At 34.9% G+C, this 21,053-nt stretch overlaps 1 protein-coding gene across 1 annotated transcript in view; it reads right to left on the reverse strand.

Annotated features, from left to right (window-relative positions):
• The window catches only part of LOC129227014 (plasma membrane ascorbate-dependent reductase CYBRD1-like), a 143,067-nt gene that overhangs the window by 34,159 nt on the left and 87,855 nt on the right, over positions 1 to 21,053 (reverse strand). The window contains exon 2 of the mRNA XM_054861644.1: positions 10,614 to 10,834. Within this exon, the coding sequence (XP_054717619.1) occupies positions 10,614 to 10,834 (221 nt within the window). The remainder of the gene's footprint in view (positions 1 to 10,613; positions 10,835 to 21,053) is intronic.

Consider the following 21,053-nt stretch of genomic DNA (forward strand, 5'->3'; position numbering starts at 1 on the left):
GTTCTTAACTTAATTGCTATGTTGGGCCTTTTTTGGTTAAAGATTTTTTAGATTGTATTTGTGTTTTAATAAAAATTGAATTAACTTCTCTTTTGATTGGCTTATACAGATTTAACTTAAATATGCTTGTTAATTTTATACACGGAACTGGTTACAGCAACACAGTGAAGATACAAAAAGTACTTGGCATGTTGCAACAACATATCCGAAATCAGGGAGATTTAATAAATACAAAATCAGCTATCGCTGTGTGCATAAGACAGACAGAAGAGTTTCTGGGGATGGTCCTTCAAAGCATACAGGATGCACTGCTAAATTGACAATCACAATGCAAAGGCAAGTTACTTTCAATTAAATGTTTATATAACAGGGTTTGAAATAAGGTTCAATTTCTAGAAGGGGAATGTCCCCCGTTACTTCAGATTCCAGGGGGTATTTTTTGAAGTTCGGGGAGAATTTTTATAAGTTCTGAAAATTTGTTTACAATTTTTTTTATAATTCATTTTTATTTCATTTTTCTATTTATTCATTTTTAAATTATAATTTTTTTGGTGTAATATCAGTCCCATTTTCAAATAATTATTCCTTAATTTTGCAATTTTACTTTATTATTTCATTTTCAATAAAATATTTTACAACTAAGTAACATCACATACACTCAATTATTTTTTTTTTCAATAGAACATTTTCTGGTTCTAATTATCCGAATGGGGTTCAGTCCCGATTGTTTAGAAAAATATTTCTACTGAACAAAGACTTTTTTTCTGGCGATCAAAAAGTTCAAGTAAAAAATAGCCTATAATTTTCCAAAACGGACTGTCGTTTCCAGCAGTTTTCGGATCGCATTTCGACCGGCGGAACGGAATTAGTTGATATTGGCGGATCGGAATCGGTTGATGTAACCAGTTCTGTGTATAAAATTAACAAGCATATTTAAGTTAAATCTGTATAAGCCATTCAAAAGAGAAATTAATTCAATTTTTAATGAAACACAAATACAATCTAAAAAATCTTTAACCAAAAAAGGCCCAACATAGCAATTTAGTAAAGAACATGTAAGTACTGGTGGAAAAAACAACAAAAGTCAAAGAACAAACTAAACAGAAAATTAATTTTAAAAAATGCTACAAAACATGGGTAAATAAAACTAAGGGTGAATGTGTCCCTCCCCCCCCCAAAAGGAAGCGATCACACCCCCCCCCCCACACCAAAAAAAAAAAATCATTAGCATATATTATATATGTGTGTCTTTGTGTTTTTCAAAAAAAAAAAAAAATAAATAAATAAAAAACTGGAAAGCCTATTGGAGTACTTTTGTAAAAGAGCTGTTCTAACTTACATTTCACACTATATATATATATACTCCCCCCCCCCGAATACTGCATATAATGTTACCTAATTGATATAGTTGTATCAATTAGACCGTTGATTAAATTATTAATTACAACGTTAAACCTTTAGGCACATGCATTTTCACATTTTTTCTTAAATTCGAATAATTTAAATCGGCTGTTCTGTCCCTTTAATAACATTTTTTTTCCCGGGATTATCCGCAATTAAATTAAGAAAAAAAAAAATTTAAAACTTACATTTTCAGCATTTTCATCAGTGATTTCTTTTACTCTGTAAGTTAAATTTTCGTTTTGATCGTAAGACATTTTTGAAAAGAAAGCAAAAAAAAAAAAATTCATGAAAAAGTAGTGGCGCCATCTATCGAGCATAGAAGAAACCAAGCCATAGCGTGGATTACAGAATTACCGCTTGGGATCGGTCGATATGCATCGGAAATATTATCTCAATGATTTAAAATTTTTAACTGTTGCCATCTTATATTTGTTAACAAATAAAATATTTGTAATTAATTCAAGCAAGGCTTTTAAAATAACTTTCAATTTTCGCTCTTTGCTTTGCTTTTGCAATAATGCAGACATTGGGATGGTCGTCAAGTTTTTGCATGGGTAGTTTTGTTTTTGTTGGGAATATTGTTTCCTCGTCAAGCATGAGGAGGGATCAGAAAAAAAAAGAAAAATATAGAAGAAAGTTTCGTGATGGCCTCAACATACTAGTTTTAGCTAGTTTTACACAGCTAATAATTCAATAATAAAAAATATGCTTTGATCGGTGCATAGTCATAAGACATTTTCTTTTTTTCTGACCAACATTTAATATTTAACTAGGCACTTTTAATATGACTTACAATTGTTACATTACTAATAACTTTATGTACATAAAATTTAAAAAAAGGGTACTAGATTACTTTGTTATATTAATGATGTAATCATAAAAATATAGTACATAACTTTTTGGTCATTATTAATAATAAATCTTACTACTATTATATATGCGAAAGTTTATATGGATGTTTGTTACTCTTTTCCGCAAAAACTACTGAATGGATTTTGATGAAACTTTACAATAATGTAGCTTATGCATCAGAATAACACATAGGGTAGTTTTCGTCCCGTTATGAGGGGGGCAAAACCCCCTTAGGAAGGCAATAAAACACAATTTTAGTATAAATTCTTTAATATGGGGATGAAAAAATACCTGCACATATTAACATTATATGTCCATCGAAAGCTCTGATTTTTCTGCTGAAGATTGCGCCTGTTCGAAATTCCTAAGTAGAATAAAAAACGAGTTATGAGCTTTTTAGTTCCATGTTCGAAGGCTTTCCTCAACTCAATACAATATTTAGTGTATCATCTCAACTCCCTGTCGTTAGCGACTATTGTTGTATTGTTGACTATCTTTGCCTTTCGTGACTGTTCAAAGCTTTTCTCAAGTCAAATCTTGAAGTAAGATTTTTGCACAAGATTGGCAAATAATACATGGATTTGGCTGATTATTTTCCATTTTAATTCAACTTTGAGGCAATTAATGTTTTTTTTTTTATTTATTTGTGTTGACTGGGTATTTAATCGATCAGCAGGAATCTAGCCAAACTTTTTTTGTGGAAACATTTCAATAGCTAAGGCATTTGGCATTATTTTCAACTGTCGCTGTTTTTGAAGCTAAAGACTACGCAATACTGTTTCTCGGTTTTCACCATGTAACCAAATATCGCCATTTCTTTAATATTTATTTCTTTAAATTTGTTAACAGGTAAAATAATTCGTCAACTAAATTACGCGAATCCATAAACAGCAGAAAATTGTCTTCGCACACAATTTCAAACAATTGCCAAATTTTTACTGTTTATTGGAAACATTTCGGGTAGCATCATTTTATAATCACCAGAGAAGTATCTCTGTATTTGGCGACTCTTATCTCTTCGATGAAAATTAGTAACACACAGTTTTACAAAGTAGGGAGGAGGAGCCTCATTTAAGGTATCCCAAAACGATTAACGCAAAGTTAATAAAATTTTAAATCGCAGTAAGGGATTGAAGGGCAGCTACACTTTTTAAAAGTTTGTACTTCAGTAGCAACACAGAAAAGGTTTTAGACTAAAAAGAAAGAGAAAAAGATAAGTCTTTTTAAACAAGTGAAGTTTAATTTTATATTTGGAAATTCCTCAAATTTGTATATGCTTAAATATCGTTTTTTCGTTTCTAAAAGAGTACTATTTTGTTCTTTATTCTTATTGCTATTTTACTTTTATGGGTAAGGAAGAAGCTCTATTTTTAATCACGTCAAAGCGGTGTCTTTTGAGTTATTTCATTTACAGCAGAGAACGAATAAAAGTAGCGATTGCTTCTCATAATTATTACAGACCCAGGCAACGTACAATTATCTGGTAACTAAATAAAGTCATGAAATAGAGTCTGCCCCCTACCCAAACTACCTTCTTTACAACTCCTGAACGTTTCCAAGATTTATTTTGTGTGATTTTTTGAGTGTCTTCCCAGTTTCGCCGACATTTCATTTGCCACCCTTCCCCCTGATTTTCAGTTTTAATCATACCTTTTGATACATTTAAAAGGGGGGGGGGAGGGGGCAGGCAATTTGAAATTTCGGCGAAACTGGAGACAAACCATTTTTTCTTAAGTATATGACCTATGTCTGTGTTGACCATTAACTTGAATCGATTGAAAAAAACTACATCAACGTGAACGAAGCCGCGGGTAAAAGCTAGTAAACAATATTACTATGATATATAAAATTTTTACATATACCATAGTTGAAAAAATAAATATCAAAATATCATGATATTGTCAAAATAAATATCGGATATATATCGTGATATATATCATGATATATATCGGCGAACCCTGCTTCCTTCTCCATTCAATTACGTCTTCATGGACTTATTGCGATGATACTGTTTAGCAAGTGATATAAGCGAAAACACCCCGATTTTCTTCAGGTCACCATGACCCTCCCCCCCCCCCAAAAAAAAAAAAAAAAAATTCATTCGGCAAAATTTTGTCTGGCGGTTCTGAAAATTTGAAGATAGTACTATAGCAATTGTTATTTATTATTTCTTAATGATGTCTAACGTCTCTTTTCATTAAATGTACGCATGCACGCATTATTTATTTTTCATTCAGTAAATTGAGAATTTTCCTCTCCTAAAAACTTTAGGTTCGGGACAGCCCTTGTTTATAAATAAGATAAAATACGTTTTGAATGTAACAGCGCGCCGTCAGGGGTCAAGTTTGTTTCTAAGAATATTACGAACATTTTTGCAGGCAAGATTTGAAACATTTCCAGGGCATCCTTCTTTCACCTATCACTTAAAAGACGCATAAATCAATTTTTCTCCCCTGGAGCATTTGATATCAGTTGACACTACGCTTGGGGTCATCTCAAATTCGACTCGATACGGCATCGGCGGCGATTGCCCACGCGCAGAAGTACATTTTTGTTCTGAAGATTAAGTATTTTCAAGAAACAACAGGAACCAACAGTAAAGTGCACTTGCCCATCGCGAGTCGAGGTTAATGAGAAAAGCGTGAGTGTGCCGAACGCGTTGGGTTTTCCTGTTCTTTGAAGCTCCGCAACCCCATAACAGGAAAATCTCAAAATTTATTCAAGGGTGAAATGTCATTTATTGAGCCAAGTACAAATTAAAAAAGTCAACGCATCAGTAATTCATCAGAAATTTACGATGTCTTTTCGATTAAAGAGATGGATCTTTAAGAAGTGATATTCGCCTACGCAATTTTTCCCCTCTTCCGTTTTAAATGTAAACCGATATTTCGTTAATACTGTTGAAAAAATAGATTCATCAGTCAAATAAAAGCACTATGACACGGGTGCCCACCCCCCTAACAGCAAGGGCGCCCCCATCCAAAACAAGAGAAAAATATCGCTTAACACCCTCCCCCCCCAAATTTCAAGGGCGCAGCCTGCACAATGACCCCCCCCCCTAGATGGGCACCCCTGAATATGAGAAAGCAATGCAATGTAAAATTTTGTAAAGTGAAACTATACCTTAATAACTATATTATACAACTAGCCGCCTGCGGCGACCAGCTGGTTCGCTTTCTTACGCCATTCGCCTTTCTGTGCAAGCAGCCACCTACGGCAGCTGTTTGGCTAACTTGTCATTTACCTTTTTACTTCAAGTTTGCCGCCTTCGGCGGTTGTTTAAATAAATTTGGCAGCAGTATTAATCAATCCATCTCTATCTTTTTTTTGTGCCATTCACATTTTTACGCCAAGATTGCCGCCTTCGGCGGCTATCTACTTTTACAATCTACCTCTACCTCTACATTTTCGAATCCATCTCTATTTATTTTGACCTCCCCGCCCTTTTCCTAATAAAAACAAAGATCACTCAAAAAACCGCTTTTTTTTTTTATTTAAGTTGAGCAAAAAAAAAAAAAAAAAAAGGCCAAATTCCCCATAGTGTGCAAAAAGTAGGTTTGACAAAGTTAAAAAAAATATATCGCTGTTTTTATTGAATTAATGCGCACAACTATGAAATGTAACGTAATATAGATACAGCGAAAGGTCCAGCTTGGGGGGGGGGGGGGCAGGATGGAAAAAGAAATAAATGCAATCCCTAAATAAAACAAAAAAAGGAAAGAAAAAACGTAAGCGCTGCCGGAAAAAACACGTGGTCATCACGTCAGAAAATGTAGATGTAATCTATATAGTAAAAAAAAAGATTAACATTGCTTGCGATTAAGATTCCACTCGTAAATATCGAATCGAAATCCAAGTAGTGACGTCACAGGCATAAAAGATTGAAGAACGCTTTTTTCGACTGATGCGTAAAAGGACATGATGTGTTCAGCATTAAAAAAATTGTAAAAAAAAAAACTATTGCGTATTTTTAAAAACTTTTTTCTTTTGAAGAGGGCGAAATGTTTTTACTATGACCAACTTAAATTTCAGAAATGAGGCTTTGATACTTCTCGCAGGATGATGTTAGAAAAAAATAAAACCCAGGAAAACATGCAAATTAAAGGTTTTTTCAAAAATTTATAAAAAATACAAAAATTGCTCTATCTTCAAACTAAATTTCCTACACTATAGTACAAAAAATATTTGTGTGGTGCGATTGGTTCGGGATCTGTGAGGTAAAAATTACTAAAAAGTGCAAAAAAAACACATAAAACATTAAATAACTTTTTTTCTAATTAAAATATCAAAAATCGAAGCCCGAGGTGCACATCTTCGGCAAAAACAGCACCTGTATACCAAATTTCATCTTTTTAAGCCTTACCGTTTTTCCGGGAAGCGCGCCACACACACACACAAACATCTTATTTTATTATATGTATAGACGTAACGTTAGATTTACATAACAGCATTTATATTTATTAAGAGTTATTGTTTTAAATATGAAACACTAGCTGCATTGCCCGGCTTTGCACGGTCTACCTCGAAAATGAAAGTTACGCCAAATGCCGCATGTTCAACAATCAAGCTTCAATCAGAGAAAAAAAAAATACTGTAAAATTTCCGGTCAAAATAATCATTCTTAAAGAAAGAAAACGGCAAATCAAAAATTCCCGAATAAATTAAACGCAATCTTCCTGATTATCGTTTGCTGGCACTACAAGAAAAACAAAGAAGATAAACCGCCAAATAATAATCAAAAGCAGAAATTTTTATCTCGAAACAAAAACAAAATTTTATTTATAGTTACAGTCGAGAAATAATAGTGGCAACCTTCTGAAGGGTTTTATTTAAGCTAATTTAAAATGAGATGGCGCAAACGATAATTTTCCGATATGAAATTCTGTTACATTAGGCTTAATAATGCTTTTAATTTTTTTCGGTGTTATTTTACAGCCTTGGTTTTTTTGGAAATTCGAAAGAATTATTCAATTTCAGGAGTATTTTTCGCGGGCTTTCGAATGGCGCTGAACTTGAACTGATCGGATAACTATTTCGGGTAGAAAGAGCCATTTAATGCCGTTTTCGGGCCCTAAAATTTAAATTTGAACCGTTCGGTTCTTTTTGGAATTCGAAAACCCCCCTACGTTCCTTCTCGGGTGTCCAAGTATCTCCCTGCCAAATTTGGTCCAGATCCGAAGAAAACTGGATTTATATAGGGAACATACATATATACACACATATTCTTTGTTTTATTTAAATATAGATTAGCAACTTCTATGGTGTAGCGAGGTTCGGGGGATAACTTCTCCATAGGCGGCTCGCAGGGGGAGGGGGAGGGCAAGGGTGCGAATGCCCCCAAACCTTCAGAAGTGAAGGGGCATTGTCCTTACACTGTTCTCAGTTCCAAATTATCGATCAATTGAAAAATTATAGTATTGATCGATTGATTCACGCGTTAAAGAAAGAAGAATCGACTTAAGTGCGTTCTATAATTTTTCTCATACTGATGAATATTAAAATGTATCAATCGCAAGAATGAATTGAATAAAATGAGTGAATTGGAAGGAGGGAATCTACTGTGGTCATCGGTCCTGATTGTTGAGGCCGTGTCCCGAATTTATTTGAGAAGAAAATTTAATCAATAACAGGGGTGCCCACCTAGGGGGGGGGAGGAGGGTTATGGCGCAGTCTGTGCCATTGAAATTTTTAGGGAGTTGTTTTGAGGGGTAATTTTTAACTTTGGGGGGGGGGGGTCTTTTTTTCGGAAGGGAGGATCTTTGCAATATTTAGGGGGGGTTGCGCCCTTGCTCTTAGGGGGGAATCCCTGTCAATAATGAGGTGAAATTCTAATAATATAGCCCAAATTTCCACAAAAAGACAACTTTAAGGATACCCGTCCATCTCTCCTGTGCCGTTCTCTCCAGTTCTAAATGTTAGAAGTTAGTATACTCAAATTTAAAAACATTTTTGAACAAAACGGTGGGGGGGGGGGGGGAACCCTTCTAGAACTGCTTTTAAACTGATGACTTAATTGAAATCAAAGAGAGCTTCGAAAACCTCTGTACCATCTGAATAGTTTCAAAAATTCAGAAATCTGAATTTATTTTAGCATAAGTTCATCCTTGAAATTAATTTGTTAACTTTATAATTACCATTACTCATTTTTGTTTTCGGAAACAATTAAAAGGCGGAATCGGCAGATCTTATGACAGAAAAATTAATTTAAGAAATAGTCTTTAATAACAGAAATCATTAATTTCAGCAATGCATTCTTAAGCGAAACCAAACAAAAAGAAAAAGGTAGTTAGTTAATGCACGCAATGGCGTGTTTAAAACCAGAGTTCACGAGCTATTTAAAACACATTTGCTAACTTCTTGTGAAAGTTTGTCATTGAAAGCCACTTTGCTGTCACGTGCAATACGAATAAAGACTTTCAGGGATGCAATGGAAATGTTCAGAAAATATTTCAAGCGATGGCAATGGGTAGGGTGAATTACCATGTATCTACCAATGATACAGCGAATAAAAATGCAAATGAATGTTTGGATCAAAACTAATCAAGGAGCACGTCAAGGCTGTGGTTTATCCCCAACCCTTTTCAATATTTATATTGATGATATCCTGCGTACTTGGAAAGCGCTAGTTAATGCTGGTATTAACCTAAATATGTCAACCTATGTTAAAACATTACTCTTTGCTGACGACCAGATTATTATCCAATCAAATGAAGACGATCTTCAAAGATCCACCTACATACTCCACAAGATATGGTAAGAATATAATATGAAGATCTCAATCCCGAAAACTAAAACAATGGCATTTAGGGGTAAAGAGCCAATTAGAAGTAAAATTGTTATTGATAATGGAATTATTGAACAGGTGAAGCATTTCAACTACCTGGGATGTGACATCACCTTTGACCACGACAATGATGTCCAAAACAAACTACATAGGTTTCAACACTTATGTGGAACCCTTACAAGAACCCTATGGGGAAATACGAGAAAGAAACACAACTGAAGTTCTATAAGGTTATGGCGGTGCCAACCTTACTATACGGCTCTGAAACATGGACTTTGAACAGTCAAGAAACTAGTAGAATTCAAGCAGCAGAGATGAAGTATTTGCGATCACTGAAGAACTGAAATATCCTAGATAAAATAAGGAATGAATCTATTCGAAGGGTATTATAGATATTCAGCCTCAATGAAAAAATTACGGAATATCGTAACGATTGGAAAAACCATGTGCGACGTATGGCACGAGGAAGACTTCCAAGAGCTGACTTTTATTACAGACCAAGGGGCAAACGAGACCGTGGAAGGCCCAGGAAACGGTGGGGCGACCAAGAAGCCGGAACAGGCTATATACCTAATCCTTGAAGGAGATGATGATGACGAATGTTTGGATTTCAACTTCCTTTTGCAAAGTAAAGGAAGTACTGTAATCACGAAAAAATAAATGTACTTAAATTTCGGTATAATTTAAGTAACGAAAAAGTATCATGGGTTATTTTTAAACCCCCAAACGGCAATTTTTACTAAAGCCTATTAAAATTGCTCTCATTAATCAATAAGTCAACAAATATATATTTTTTCGCCATTGCATGCGTTTGGTGTTTCAAATACACTACTTTCTTAGAGTTAGTTGTATTCACCAGTCAAATCGAAAACCCTGTCAAATACCCAGGGGTGTGCAAAGAAATTTTGAGACCCGTCACAAATGACTTTTACGGGCTCCCCCTCGATATTATTTACACTACATCTCTACATATATTTCACACCTCGTTTTAAAAATCTCGGTCGACAAGTGTCCATTCTCGCCCCCCTCCTCCCCTGTGCACTCCCCTGCAGATACCTGAACCACCGATCGATTTCTTCTGTCACGAACAACGGCTTTATTCACCAGCCAACCCGGAAACTCCGTCAGACATCCTAACCAAAGGGCTGCCACGAGCCAAGGCGGGCCACTTGTCAGTTATGTCGCCGGGCCTCTCTCTCTCAAAAAAAAAAAAGATTTTAAAGGAAAAAAATTTTACTTTATCTTTTCGCTTATTCAAAGCCCCCCCCCCCCCCTATTTTTCCCCGGCTGTGTCACCGGCCCCTTAGTTTCCGAAAAGGCTGACATGGTCTCTCGTCGCGCCTGCCGAACTGCCAAATGAAGCCATCTTATTGGTTGAAGAAGTCTTTAGCCAGTCGTTCGGGGGGCGTCTGACGGAAACTCGAATTGGTTGGTGAAAATGATCGTATGTAGGCGTCAACCAGCGCTTCGGGCGTTTGACAGAGGTTCGGATCGGTCGGTGAATACGACCGTTTGCAACATCCAGTGGATTTCAGCAGGTGACCTACATGTATTTTCGACTAAAAATACTCACAATGACCGTTCATGAAGGTGAATCCAGCCACCATGAGAACGTAGTGGAGGTTCATCTGCTTGGACCCATCGCCCGACCATGCGACACCTCCGTGATAGTTGAAGACCCAGAAGAGGACGAGACCGAGGGATCCAGCTAATAGGATTTCGGCGATGAAGGTCAGCCAGCCGAAGCCGCACCGCACAACCAATGGTACTTCGGAGTGGGTATTTTCATGTTTCCTGAAACAAAAGGATAACTATTATTTTCCAAAATTAAGCTTTCTGTTCTCGCATTTGGTTAGAGAAAACAAGTCATCAGTTCGAGAAAAAATACAGTCGGACTCCGATTCAAAGAAATTCGTCGGGACCGAAACTTTTATACGTTAAATCGGGGTTGTTCGTAAAATCGGCGTGTGAAAAAAAATTAAAAAAAACTGCGCTTACCTTATCTAAAACCCCCAAAAAGCACCTGCTCAAAAATATCCATAATTAGAAAGTGTACACATTTTATTCAGCGTTTCATGACTTGTTACACACTAGTTAATTTGAAATTGTAAACTACTGACTAGTATTAGATGTTTGACAATTTCCTTAATACTCGACTCGAAATAGTTCTCTATGGACTTAATGGAGAGAAGAAAATACTGTGTCATTTGCAGCCTGCTGCACGAGATATGTTTTTACAGTTTTCCGGGCCATGTAAAGCATTCGAAAAAGTAAGTTTTAATGGAAGTTTCATTATCGTTTTGTGTATCAAAATCAATATTCGTTGATTGCCCTCTCGCCCGTCAAAAATTTCCGATTCCAAAAAACTCTTTTTCTATTTCGGATCACATGGATGTAACATTTGGAAAACAATCGAACATTTCAAAATTCAAATTAACAAAATAAAAAATTTTTTGGCTGTTAAAATAATTCGTTAATTCGGGGTTTATTGTTCAGTAAATAGGGGTTTTTTCCTTCATTTTAGTGGGAGATAAAGAGAAATTCGTTAAAAAGAGGTTCGTTAAATCGGGGTCCGACTGTAACATAAAGGATATCCTCTTCTCTCTCAAACTAGTTTTGGGGAATGTCCGCTTTTGCAGACATATGTTACCCTTTACAGGATGGCCACAGGAACGGTGGGGGGGAAAAAAAAAAAAAACCTGACTTGTTCTTGATTAAGTTCACCAAATTTCCCTAATTTGCGTTACCAGAGATAATGGTTTCTTTTGTTTGCCCAACTTGCAAACCATTGCATATTTAATGAAATGCAGTGTTAAAAATGTTTTAAGCTGTTAATTAAAAATATATTTTAAAAAGATGCTCTTTTTTTTTAGTAAAAATAGTACATTAAATTATCTACAAGGAAAAGTTATAGGAAATCTAAAACAAATACTGAATTTCCAATAACCAGTAAGCATAAGAATTGTAAGAAATTATTAAAACCACTCTTAATCTTACCATGATAAAACTAAAAAGTTAAAATGGAAATAATTTTTAAGCAAACTTTCAAGCAGTATAATTATTGCTGCAAATAACAAGTGATATTGAAAGTGTAGAACTAATGTAGCTTTCATTACGTAAAATAGACATATTTATGTAAAACAAATTGAAACCTTTTAACAACCAATCATATTTAGCTATTCTTTAATCAAGAACTTAGGTTTTAATGAAGGTATACAGCGTTTTAACTATTTAAATAATAAAAATATTTACTTATGTACACAGGGTTAACTCAGTTTCATTGTTTGTCGGAAAAAAAAAACCTCCCGTAAGATCTGCTTTTCAACAAACGACATTGAAATGCAAAAAATAATCACTTTCAATATATTTTTGCATATAACTTGGTTTTAAAACAAAAGAACTTTCAAGGTTTGAAAAAAGAAAAAAAAAAAAGAAAAAAAAACTTCGTATAATTTGAGGCGACATCAAAAAATAATATGGCAAAAAAAGTTGATTTTGATTTCCATTCAAATTTAGTAACTAAATTAAAAACGGGAAGTAATAACTTTTAAGCTTTTATCAGTATTAATTTAAAAACCAAAGATTTCTTTCTTGAAATCGGGATTACAGTACGCTAATTACTTCAAGACAATGAGGCAAGGGAACTAAAGCATTAATGACAGCTTCCTCTTTGCCTGTAGGGATGTTTATTTTACTTAGCATGGAACGCGTTAAAGGAAATTCACGCTAAGTAAAATAAACAACTTTACAGACACAGACGCAATCTTATGAATTTCACCCCGTGGGTAATAAGTTCATAGATTCACAACTTTGACGTCGATGAAAAAAGGGGCACAAATATGCGGCAGTGTGCAATCGCACCTCATTAATTTTACTTTTTTTTCCCAAACAGATAATTGGCGGAAAATGATGGGGAATTTTGAAAAGCATTATAACATAATTTTGCAAAGAAAAAAAAAACTTCATTTGTTCAATTTTCCCTGAATTTTTATTTATTATTATTATTATTTTTTTTTTTTTTTTTTTGAAAATCCCTGATATTTCCCTGATTAATAAAGTTTCCTAAATTCCCTGATCTGTCCCAAATTGCTCTAAATTAAGCAGACTCAATGTGTGTTTTTTTTTTAACTTTTCCCCCTCATTCAGATAGACTCGCTTCAACTGGACGTTTGCCAATTCCATATCAACCTTGGGAAGACGTTACAAGTATTTTTTTTCCATGAAATAAAATTATTACAACTGTATAAAAAAACCATTTTGACACTGAAACCATGATTTCATGGGGAGCATAGCCCCAAATATCTTTCGACATAAGTTTTCTCCACGCTCAATTTTTACCCTTAAGATTTCTCAAGAGAAAAACATCACCACAAAAAAAATCAGGGAACCCAAACGAACACATTACCCTTGCGAAAACATGACCTGGATTTAGGGCTGGTGTAGTTTATGCATAGCATAGTCATTAGTATCCATTTTTCTGAATTTTTAAGACCACCCTGGCGAACAACGTATAAACAAATAGCGGGCAAATGTTCCTCTTTTGTCATCCCAGTAACTAACTTCCGCTACGCGTTCGGAATAAATCAGCAAAGTTTACGTATCGGCTGTGTACTTTACGTTATACATAGACCTGAGTCCACCTGCTCTGTTTTAAGGCTGACATGACACAGCTGATGAAATGACGGCAAATATGCCTGAAAGTACTACGGAAACTCAAAGCAAAATTTCTTATTGTGGATTGAGTTTGCTTTGGATAATAACCATTTATGATTTCCCTCCATATTTTTTTTTTTTTTTGCGCGATCACGAATTGCTTGCTACAGTACGTGACCGTTGAATGAGGTCCATCCTTTAATTTTATTTTTCTATGCCTATAATGCAGGCGTCCATGTGCCTAGGAGTTGAACTTCGTTTTTTTATAAACGACCTTCTCGACTTGACACAATCCTTTTTTACACGAAAACAGTATCCAGCACTCAACATCCAGCCCCTGACATTCATTTGAATTTTGACGACTTAAACTGAAATTATGGAAGGCGAATAAAATTTTTAAAGCAATATACACAATTACAGCACTATGTATATACAAGGGAAATTACAACTTTGCCGAATTTTCAATGTAAATGCAGGAAAAGATCCAGTTCATTCGCACAGAAATAAATGTGCGATATTTTTTTATATTACCTACTTAAAAATATTATACTTGTATTGCACTTTTGTGGATTGAAATTTAAATGAAGCTAAATGTTTTTTTTTCTTTTTTTTTGGGGGGGGGGGGGTTACAATGTTATTTATGGAGCAGTAAATATTTTAAGTTTATTTTATTGACTGAATAAATTTACATCACTCCCTCATCGTCAATTTAACTGCCTGATCGAAGTATTTAAAATCGAAGAGAACATTTCAAACACAATACTAACTAGTATGTTGTGGCCATCACGAAACTTTCTTCTATATTTTTCTTTTTTTTTTTCCTGATCCCTCCCCATGCTTGACGAGGAAGCAATATTCCCAACAAAAACAAAATTACACATGCAAAAACTTGACTCAATGTCTGAATTATTGCAAAAGCAAAGCAAAGAGCGAAAATTGAAAGTTATTTTAAAAGCCTTGCTTGAATGAATTACAAATATTTTATTTGTTAACAAACATAAGATGGCAACAGTTAAAAATTTTAAATCATTGAGATAATATTTCCTATCATTTCCATACAATTAAAATCACGAGAAATACGCAGACGACAATCTATTACGATTTATCTTTCTTATTGTTGCATTAATAAAAATATTTTTATTCGCAAAAAAAAAAAAAAAAAAAAAAAATCAACACCTCTTGGAGCGATCGGCGTCAAAATAGAACCAAAGCCTGTTTACATATGGATTCACATATATTCCAAATTTCAACCAGAACGTAGCATTACTTCTTGAGATAGGGCACTCAAAATGGAAAAAAAGAACGGGTGATTGCGCTACCCCCCTTTTTAGCTGTTGACACAAAAATAAAATCAGTTCTTATACCCACTAAGGGCTACTTGCCGATAAATTTTTCTTTCATTCCGTTCATTATTTCTTGAGATACAGCAGTCACAATTGACGACAAAAAACGTTCTATAGCTCAACCCCCGTTAGAGTTATTGACACCAAAATTGAATCAGCACCTGTTCCTGTTAATACCAACATATGGACCAAATTTTGTTTGATTCCGCCAGTAACTTCCTGAGGAATAGCAAGCACGCGTAACTCGAAAAACGTCCCATTGCTCCACCCCCCTTGGAGGAATTCGCGCTAAAAACTAATGGGCACAAGTTCACATAGGGGCACATATGTGTACTAAATTTCGTTCGATTTCATGCGGTAGTTTTTGTTGTAGAGCAGCCACAAAAAACTGGTCACACACAGACGTGACACACATACATACACACACACATACATACACACACACACATACACACACACACACATACACACAGACAGACAGACATTTTCCAAAAATGGTCGAAATGGACTCAGCACACCTCAAAACGTTCGAATCCGTCAAAATTCGAAATTCGAAAATTTGCACGAATCCAATACTTTCTTCTATATATTAGATATAGAAGAAAGTAAAAAGCAGGAAATAATGAAATAAAAAAGTTTTAATGTACCATGTTTTTGAAAGAAACTAAAGAGTGTAAAATAATTTCTCTTAGCTTCATGTAGATTTAAAGCCCCATACAGTTTCAGATTTTCTTGCAGATTGTCTGGAAAATTTGTGATTGTGAGTTTTTATCAAAATACTTGTGAGCGTTGAAAGGAAAAACATGGGGCACATGTACTAAATAACTATGAGTGTAAAAAAAAAGCTACCAATGGCACACAAAACACTGGCACCTCAGTTTATAATATTTGCAGAGCAATAAAATTGTTAGTAAAATTATTAATTTATCAATTGTTTTTTACCTGCGCCCCATATTTTTCCCTTTAAAGCTCACAAGTATTTTGATAGCTATTAAAAACTGACAATCAAATTTTCCAGACAATCTCTGAGCAATTCTGAAACTGCATGTCGCTTGAAATTAACACGAAGCTTAAAGAAATTATTTTATACTTTTTAGCTTGCTTTAAAAACATGGAACATTAAAACTTTTTTGTTTCATTAATTATTTGAATTAAAGCCTGATTTTGAACATGCGTCACTCGACATAATTTTTATTTTCGAGGTAGACCATGCAAAGCCGGGCAACGCAGCTAGTACAGAAATAAAAACCAATAATATAGATAAAACTTTTGAGTGGCATAATCAAACTAGAAATTAAACTTCAATTTGGGCATTTCGTCTCAAGATCTAACGAGATAAAAATTAGACTGCTCGTATTATGTTACGTTACACCTTTCCATCAGAGCAAGAACAAATAAGTCAAATCGTATATTATAATAAAATATATTTGCTGTGTTGTCGTGCTCTAAATAGCTCCGAAATTCTACTACTTTCTTCCTTTTATAAGTTCTAATAAATCACACCTTAAACGAAAATATTTTTAGAGTATTTATGATAATAAAACGGGAAAAAATATTTTCGAGACAAGTAATTGTAGACTTCCTAATGTGGAACGAAACTACCTTCAAGTTAATTCCATTTCTGATCAACCGAAAAATGCTCGCATTATTCTACTCAACTCTATTTATGGGCTCCGAAATTGGAGCATTCCGCGAGTAAAGCTTCCTTAAACATCGAGTACTTTCCCATTAACTCTTGCGTATCAAATAAGAAAATAATTAGCGCTTGTTGAGGAACGAATTAATGTTATAAAAAAAAGCGAAACGCTAAAAACTAAATGCATCTGCGAAAATTCTTAGTTAATGGCAAACTATGTGAGATAAAAACTCCACTTAAGACGATAGGTAATTGTTGTACTCGAGTAAAAGATAAAACACATTTATTTAAAAGGAAAGAGCTGAAATAATCACATTTTATCCGAAATACATTTGTACCAGTTTATAAAATAAAAATATTAAAATCTTCGTATATTTACGAGAGGGCGGCTGTTCCCTCTCGTATCTGCTAGTATATATAATGTTACGAGTCCAGACACTTCAAGAAATTCTTTAAATGACGACACAGTTCTTAAGAAAAAAACACGATTCGCGCAGAAACGCAGATTCTTGAGCCTTTGTGGTAGAAAAAACTAAAATTCTTAAAAAAAAAAAAATTTAATTTCAGCGCACGAAAATGTGTGCCCCATCTGGGTTTTTCCACAAACGCAGGTTTTTAAGTTTTGTATCTTATTTTTAAGCATTATGCTCATTTACACTTCCGATTAACCTAATGTCGGTACAACTTACGGACTATTTTGGGGATTTTTAATTTATGTCTCTGATTGTTGAAAAAAATTCTGCTGCTGTGCTTCTGCCAAGTTTAAATTTTTCTGCGACTAAGAAGTACGCAGAACTACAATGGGGTTGTTTATTTCAGTCATAAGTACTACTTTTAGTAGATGAAATTGATAGAATGAGCCCCCCCCCCCCCCCAAAAAAAAAAAAGAGCAGAAAAAACTTACTCTCCCAACGCTTGATTTTTAATTAATTTTTTAAAAATGTCCGATTTTTTTTAAATGCTCGATTTTAAAAATAAGGCGTGGTCTTTTTGACGTCACAAATTATGTACTTTGGCGCATCTGTCTACCGCGTTTCCACGTTATGATTATCAAGAAGCTAATTAAATATTGCGCTCTACGCTTGCTATCAACCATATCGTTGCCAGTACACGTGAGTAAAGATGCGAATTAAATATTGTGCTCTGAATGGCATCAGGGAATGGCATTTCATCATTTGCGATGTCGTCGGCAGAAGCATTAACAATGAAAGCGCACCGATTAAAATATTTTCTGAATAACATTAATTAGTAAATTTTTTTAAAAAATTATTATATACTATGTTTTTAAGCATGCTCTTTCAGATTTTTTCTTTTTTTTTTTTAATTTTGAAAACGACTCCATTAGACTCGCCAGTCCACGGTCTGAACAATGACCAAATCAAAGGGCACATACTTGGCGTGATTATCCGCATCAGTTCCTCGGCGATCGTCCCCAAGTTCGACCGAAGACGCCTTTTGAACCACAGGAACGGACGAGCATTCCTCATTATGCCTCGCTCTCATAATATCATAACACTTTCTCCGCTTACGCCAGACATCTATGACCATAGCCCCTAATCAATGAGTCGTTCGGCCGTCGAATAACATGGCCGGAGGAGTGAACAGAGCAGAGAAACTTTAAGTGTGAAAAAGGAATCGAATTCTTGAGAATTGTACTGAATGAGGAAAAATAATAAAAAGTGCGTGGATGCAACACAAGTAGAGTGTGCAAAACGGCGTCCTGCTTGTCTCGGGGCGCGGAAGATTTGACCTTATTAAAATCATGGGAAGAGCGTTTCCGTTCGCCCACGAATATCGAAGTTGACGATTAATTCTTCATGCGAGGGTTAATTATTCAGCTGACCGAGTATTTCGTCTGGAGAGGCCTTGGAATCGTCACATGGGAGCCATCAAACACGTGGGACGTCGATGGCCTATTAAATTTGTGCAAGGATTCAGGGACACAACCAGAGAGAGGTAGGTCCCGATTAAGATATCGGAGGGCCTTAGACTAAACACTTTTTGAGGCTCTATGTAGTCAGACCTTATGAGTGCATAAAAATTCACGGGGAACCAAGAGTTGCGACTTTAGAATTGTCACATGGGAGTCATCAAACAAGTGGGACGTCGATGTCCAACTAAATTTGTGCAAGGATTCAGGGACACATCCAATGAGAGGAAGGTGCCGATTAAGATATTGGAGGGCACTAGGATCAATACTTTTTGGGGCTCTGTGTAGTCCAACCTTATGAGAATAAAAATTCACGGGGAACCAAGAGTTGCGATTTTAGGATTGCTGTGGTGCTTAGCCATTTGCTCAAAAAAATTGTTGGGGTGCAAAGTTTCTCAATTTATAAGTAAGCAGAGGAGAAGAGAATTATGTGTTAACTCTGCTGAAATTTAATTACAATGGGGCGGTTCCCTTCAGTCAAAAGTAGTACTTTTAGTCACTGAAATTGATAGAATAAGCAAAAAAAAAAAAAAAACTTGGACCCAGAAAATACTTTAATTTTCCCAACCGTTATTTTTTAATTAATTTTTTAAACTGCCCAATTTTTCAAACAAGGCGTGGCCTTTATGACGTTACAAAGAATGCACTTTGCAGCATCTTTCACCACGTCTCCACGTTATGATAATCAAGCAGCGAATTAAAATTGCGCTCTACGCTTGCTACCAACCATATAGCTGCCAATACACGTGAGTAAAGATGAGAATTAAATATTTTGCCCTGTGAATGGCAACACCAGAATGGCATTTCATCATTTGTGATGTCATCGCCAAGAAATGTAAACAATGAAAGCTCACCGATTTAAGTTTTTTTTTAAATATAAAAATTAAATAAATCATTTAAAAAATGGCCAGATCCTATGTTTTTAAGCATGCTCTTTCAGAAAAAAATACTTTCAAAATTTTGGAAACGACCCCATTAAAAGTTCCATGCAAACGAAATTTCAAAAATTTTCAATGGTGAAAAAGCATTCAGAAAACTTGATAACTGAGGTTCTAGAAGATTTTTTCAACTGTTATCAAATTTTGGGTGCCAAAGATTCGATGAGAATGTATTTCGGCCTAGCTAGTATTGTCAGAATGAAATTATTACAGCACAAAACTTGGCGACTGTGCAAAATCACAATTAATAAAATATCTCTTGACGTTTAGCTGAAAGACTAGGAGTCAATGTTTCTGTCTCGTCGATATTTCCACAATGAAACTATTGCTGTCCGAATTTGACAGTAGTACCGAAATCTCTACTATCGAAACATGCCAACAATTTCTTATGAAGCTCCATTTTGTTTATTTGATGTATTTATAATTCAAAATAATGTTCAATTTATTAGTTCTCATTGCAGGCGGCTCGGGAAGATATCGATAACAGAATTTTAGAAATATTGAATATTTGAACTGGCGCAGTTATGGTTTTCGACTTAGCCGATGTAATCAACATGAATCGATTGTTAAAAAAATTTCAGCAACCACGCCAAAATCTCAAATAGGTATAACTTTGATATACCCCCCCCCCCCCCCAAAAAAAAAAAAAAAAAAAAAAATACGCGCCAAATCTGGCACTTCCTACGGACTTTTTAGGGTTGCTGTTTCTTATTTTAGTGTTGCCAATTAAGGTTTTTGCTGTAGCCAAATTTAGTATTTTCTTGTATTTTGTACCATTTTTTGAGTATTTTTTTTTTCTTTGAAAGTTTTGTGGCAATAATTTTTGGATTTCATATATGTTTTAGCGTCATTTCATTCATTCGCCATTTCTTTGTGAAGTGATCAAGCAGATTTCTGACTTGCTGTATTTTGCCGCAAATCTGGTTGTATTTTCCAATTATATTTTTTTTCTAATTATTTTTATCTTTTAGCTTTCAATATGCCTACTGTATATAGTGTTGTTGAAAACCAGGTATTTTGCGCCAACGCCAAAAACAGGTATTTTGCTTGGCGAGAAAAAAAGTCGCCAAATTTCCGATTTGGGGGGGGGGGGGGGGTATATCAAAGTAGTTCCTCCGTAATACTAAAATAGCAGTATTAAGCTTAAGTAGTGAAATTCGCCTTAAATTCATGATATGCATCTCCTTCTACCCTCTTAAGAAAGAAGCCATTGCTGGTTGGAGATGAAAACTATGTAACACGTTTTAAAGGGGCTTACATATAAATTAATAGATTACATACCATTCGGTTACAATCAGTTACATGAGATGAACCTACCTCAGGAAAAGAATTTTCAGCTTCCCCATCTTTCAACATCAATACTTTTCAAACAATTTTTCATGAAAAATAGTAAGATACAACTTATAGTTGCCACATAATATAACAATATTTCAAATCGCCAAACCAAATATGTTTAAAGGCTCAAATGTTTTACAGGTTGCTAGAACTGACGTTCTCAACAGAAACAGTTGAA

The sequence above is a fragment of the Uloborus diversus genome, chromosome 7 (assembly GCF_026930045.1).
Source record: "Uloborus diversus isolate 005 chromosome 7, Udiv.v.3.1, whole genome shotgun sequence".
NCBI lineage: Eukaryota > Metazoa > Arthropoda > Arachnida > Araneae > Uloboridae > Uloborus > Uloborus diversus.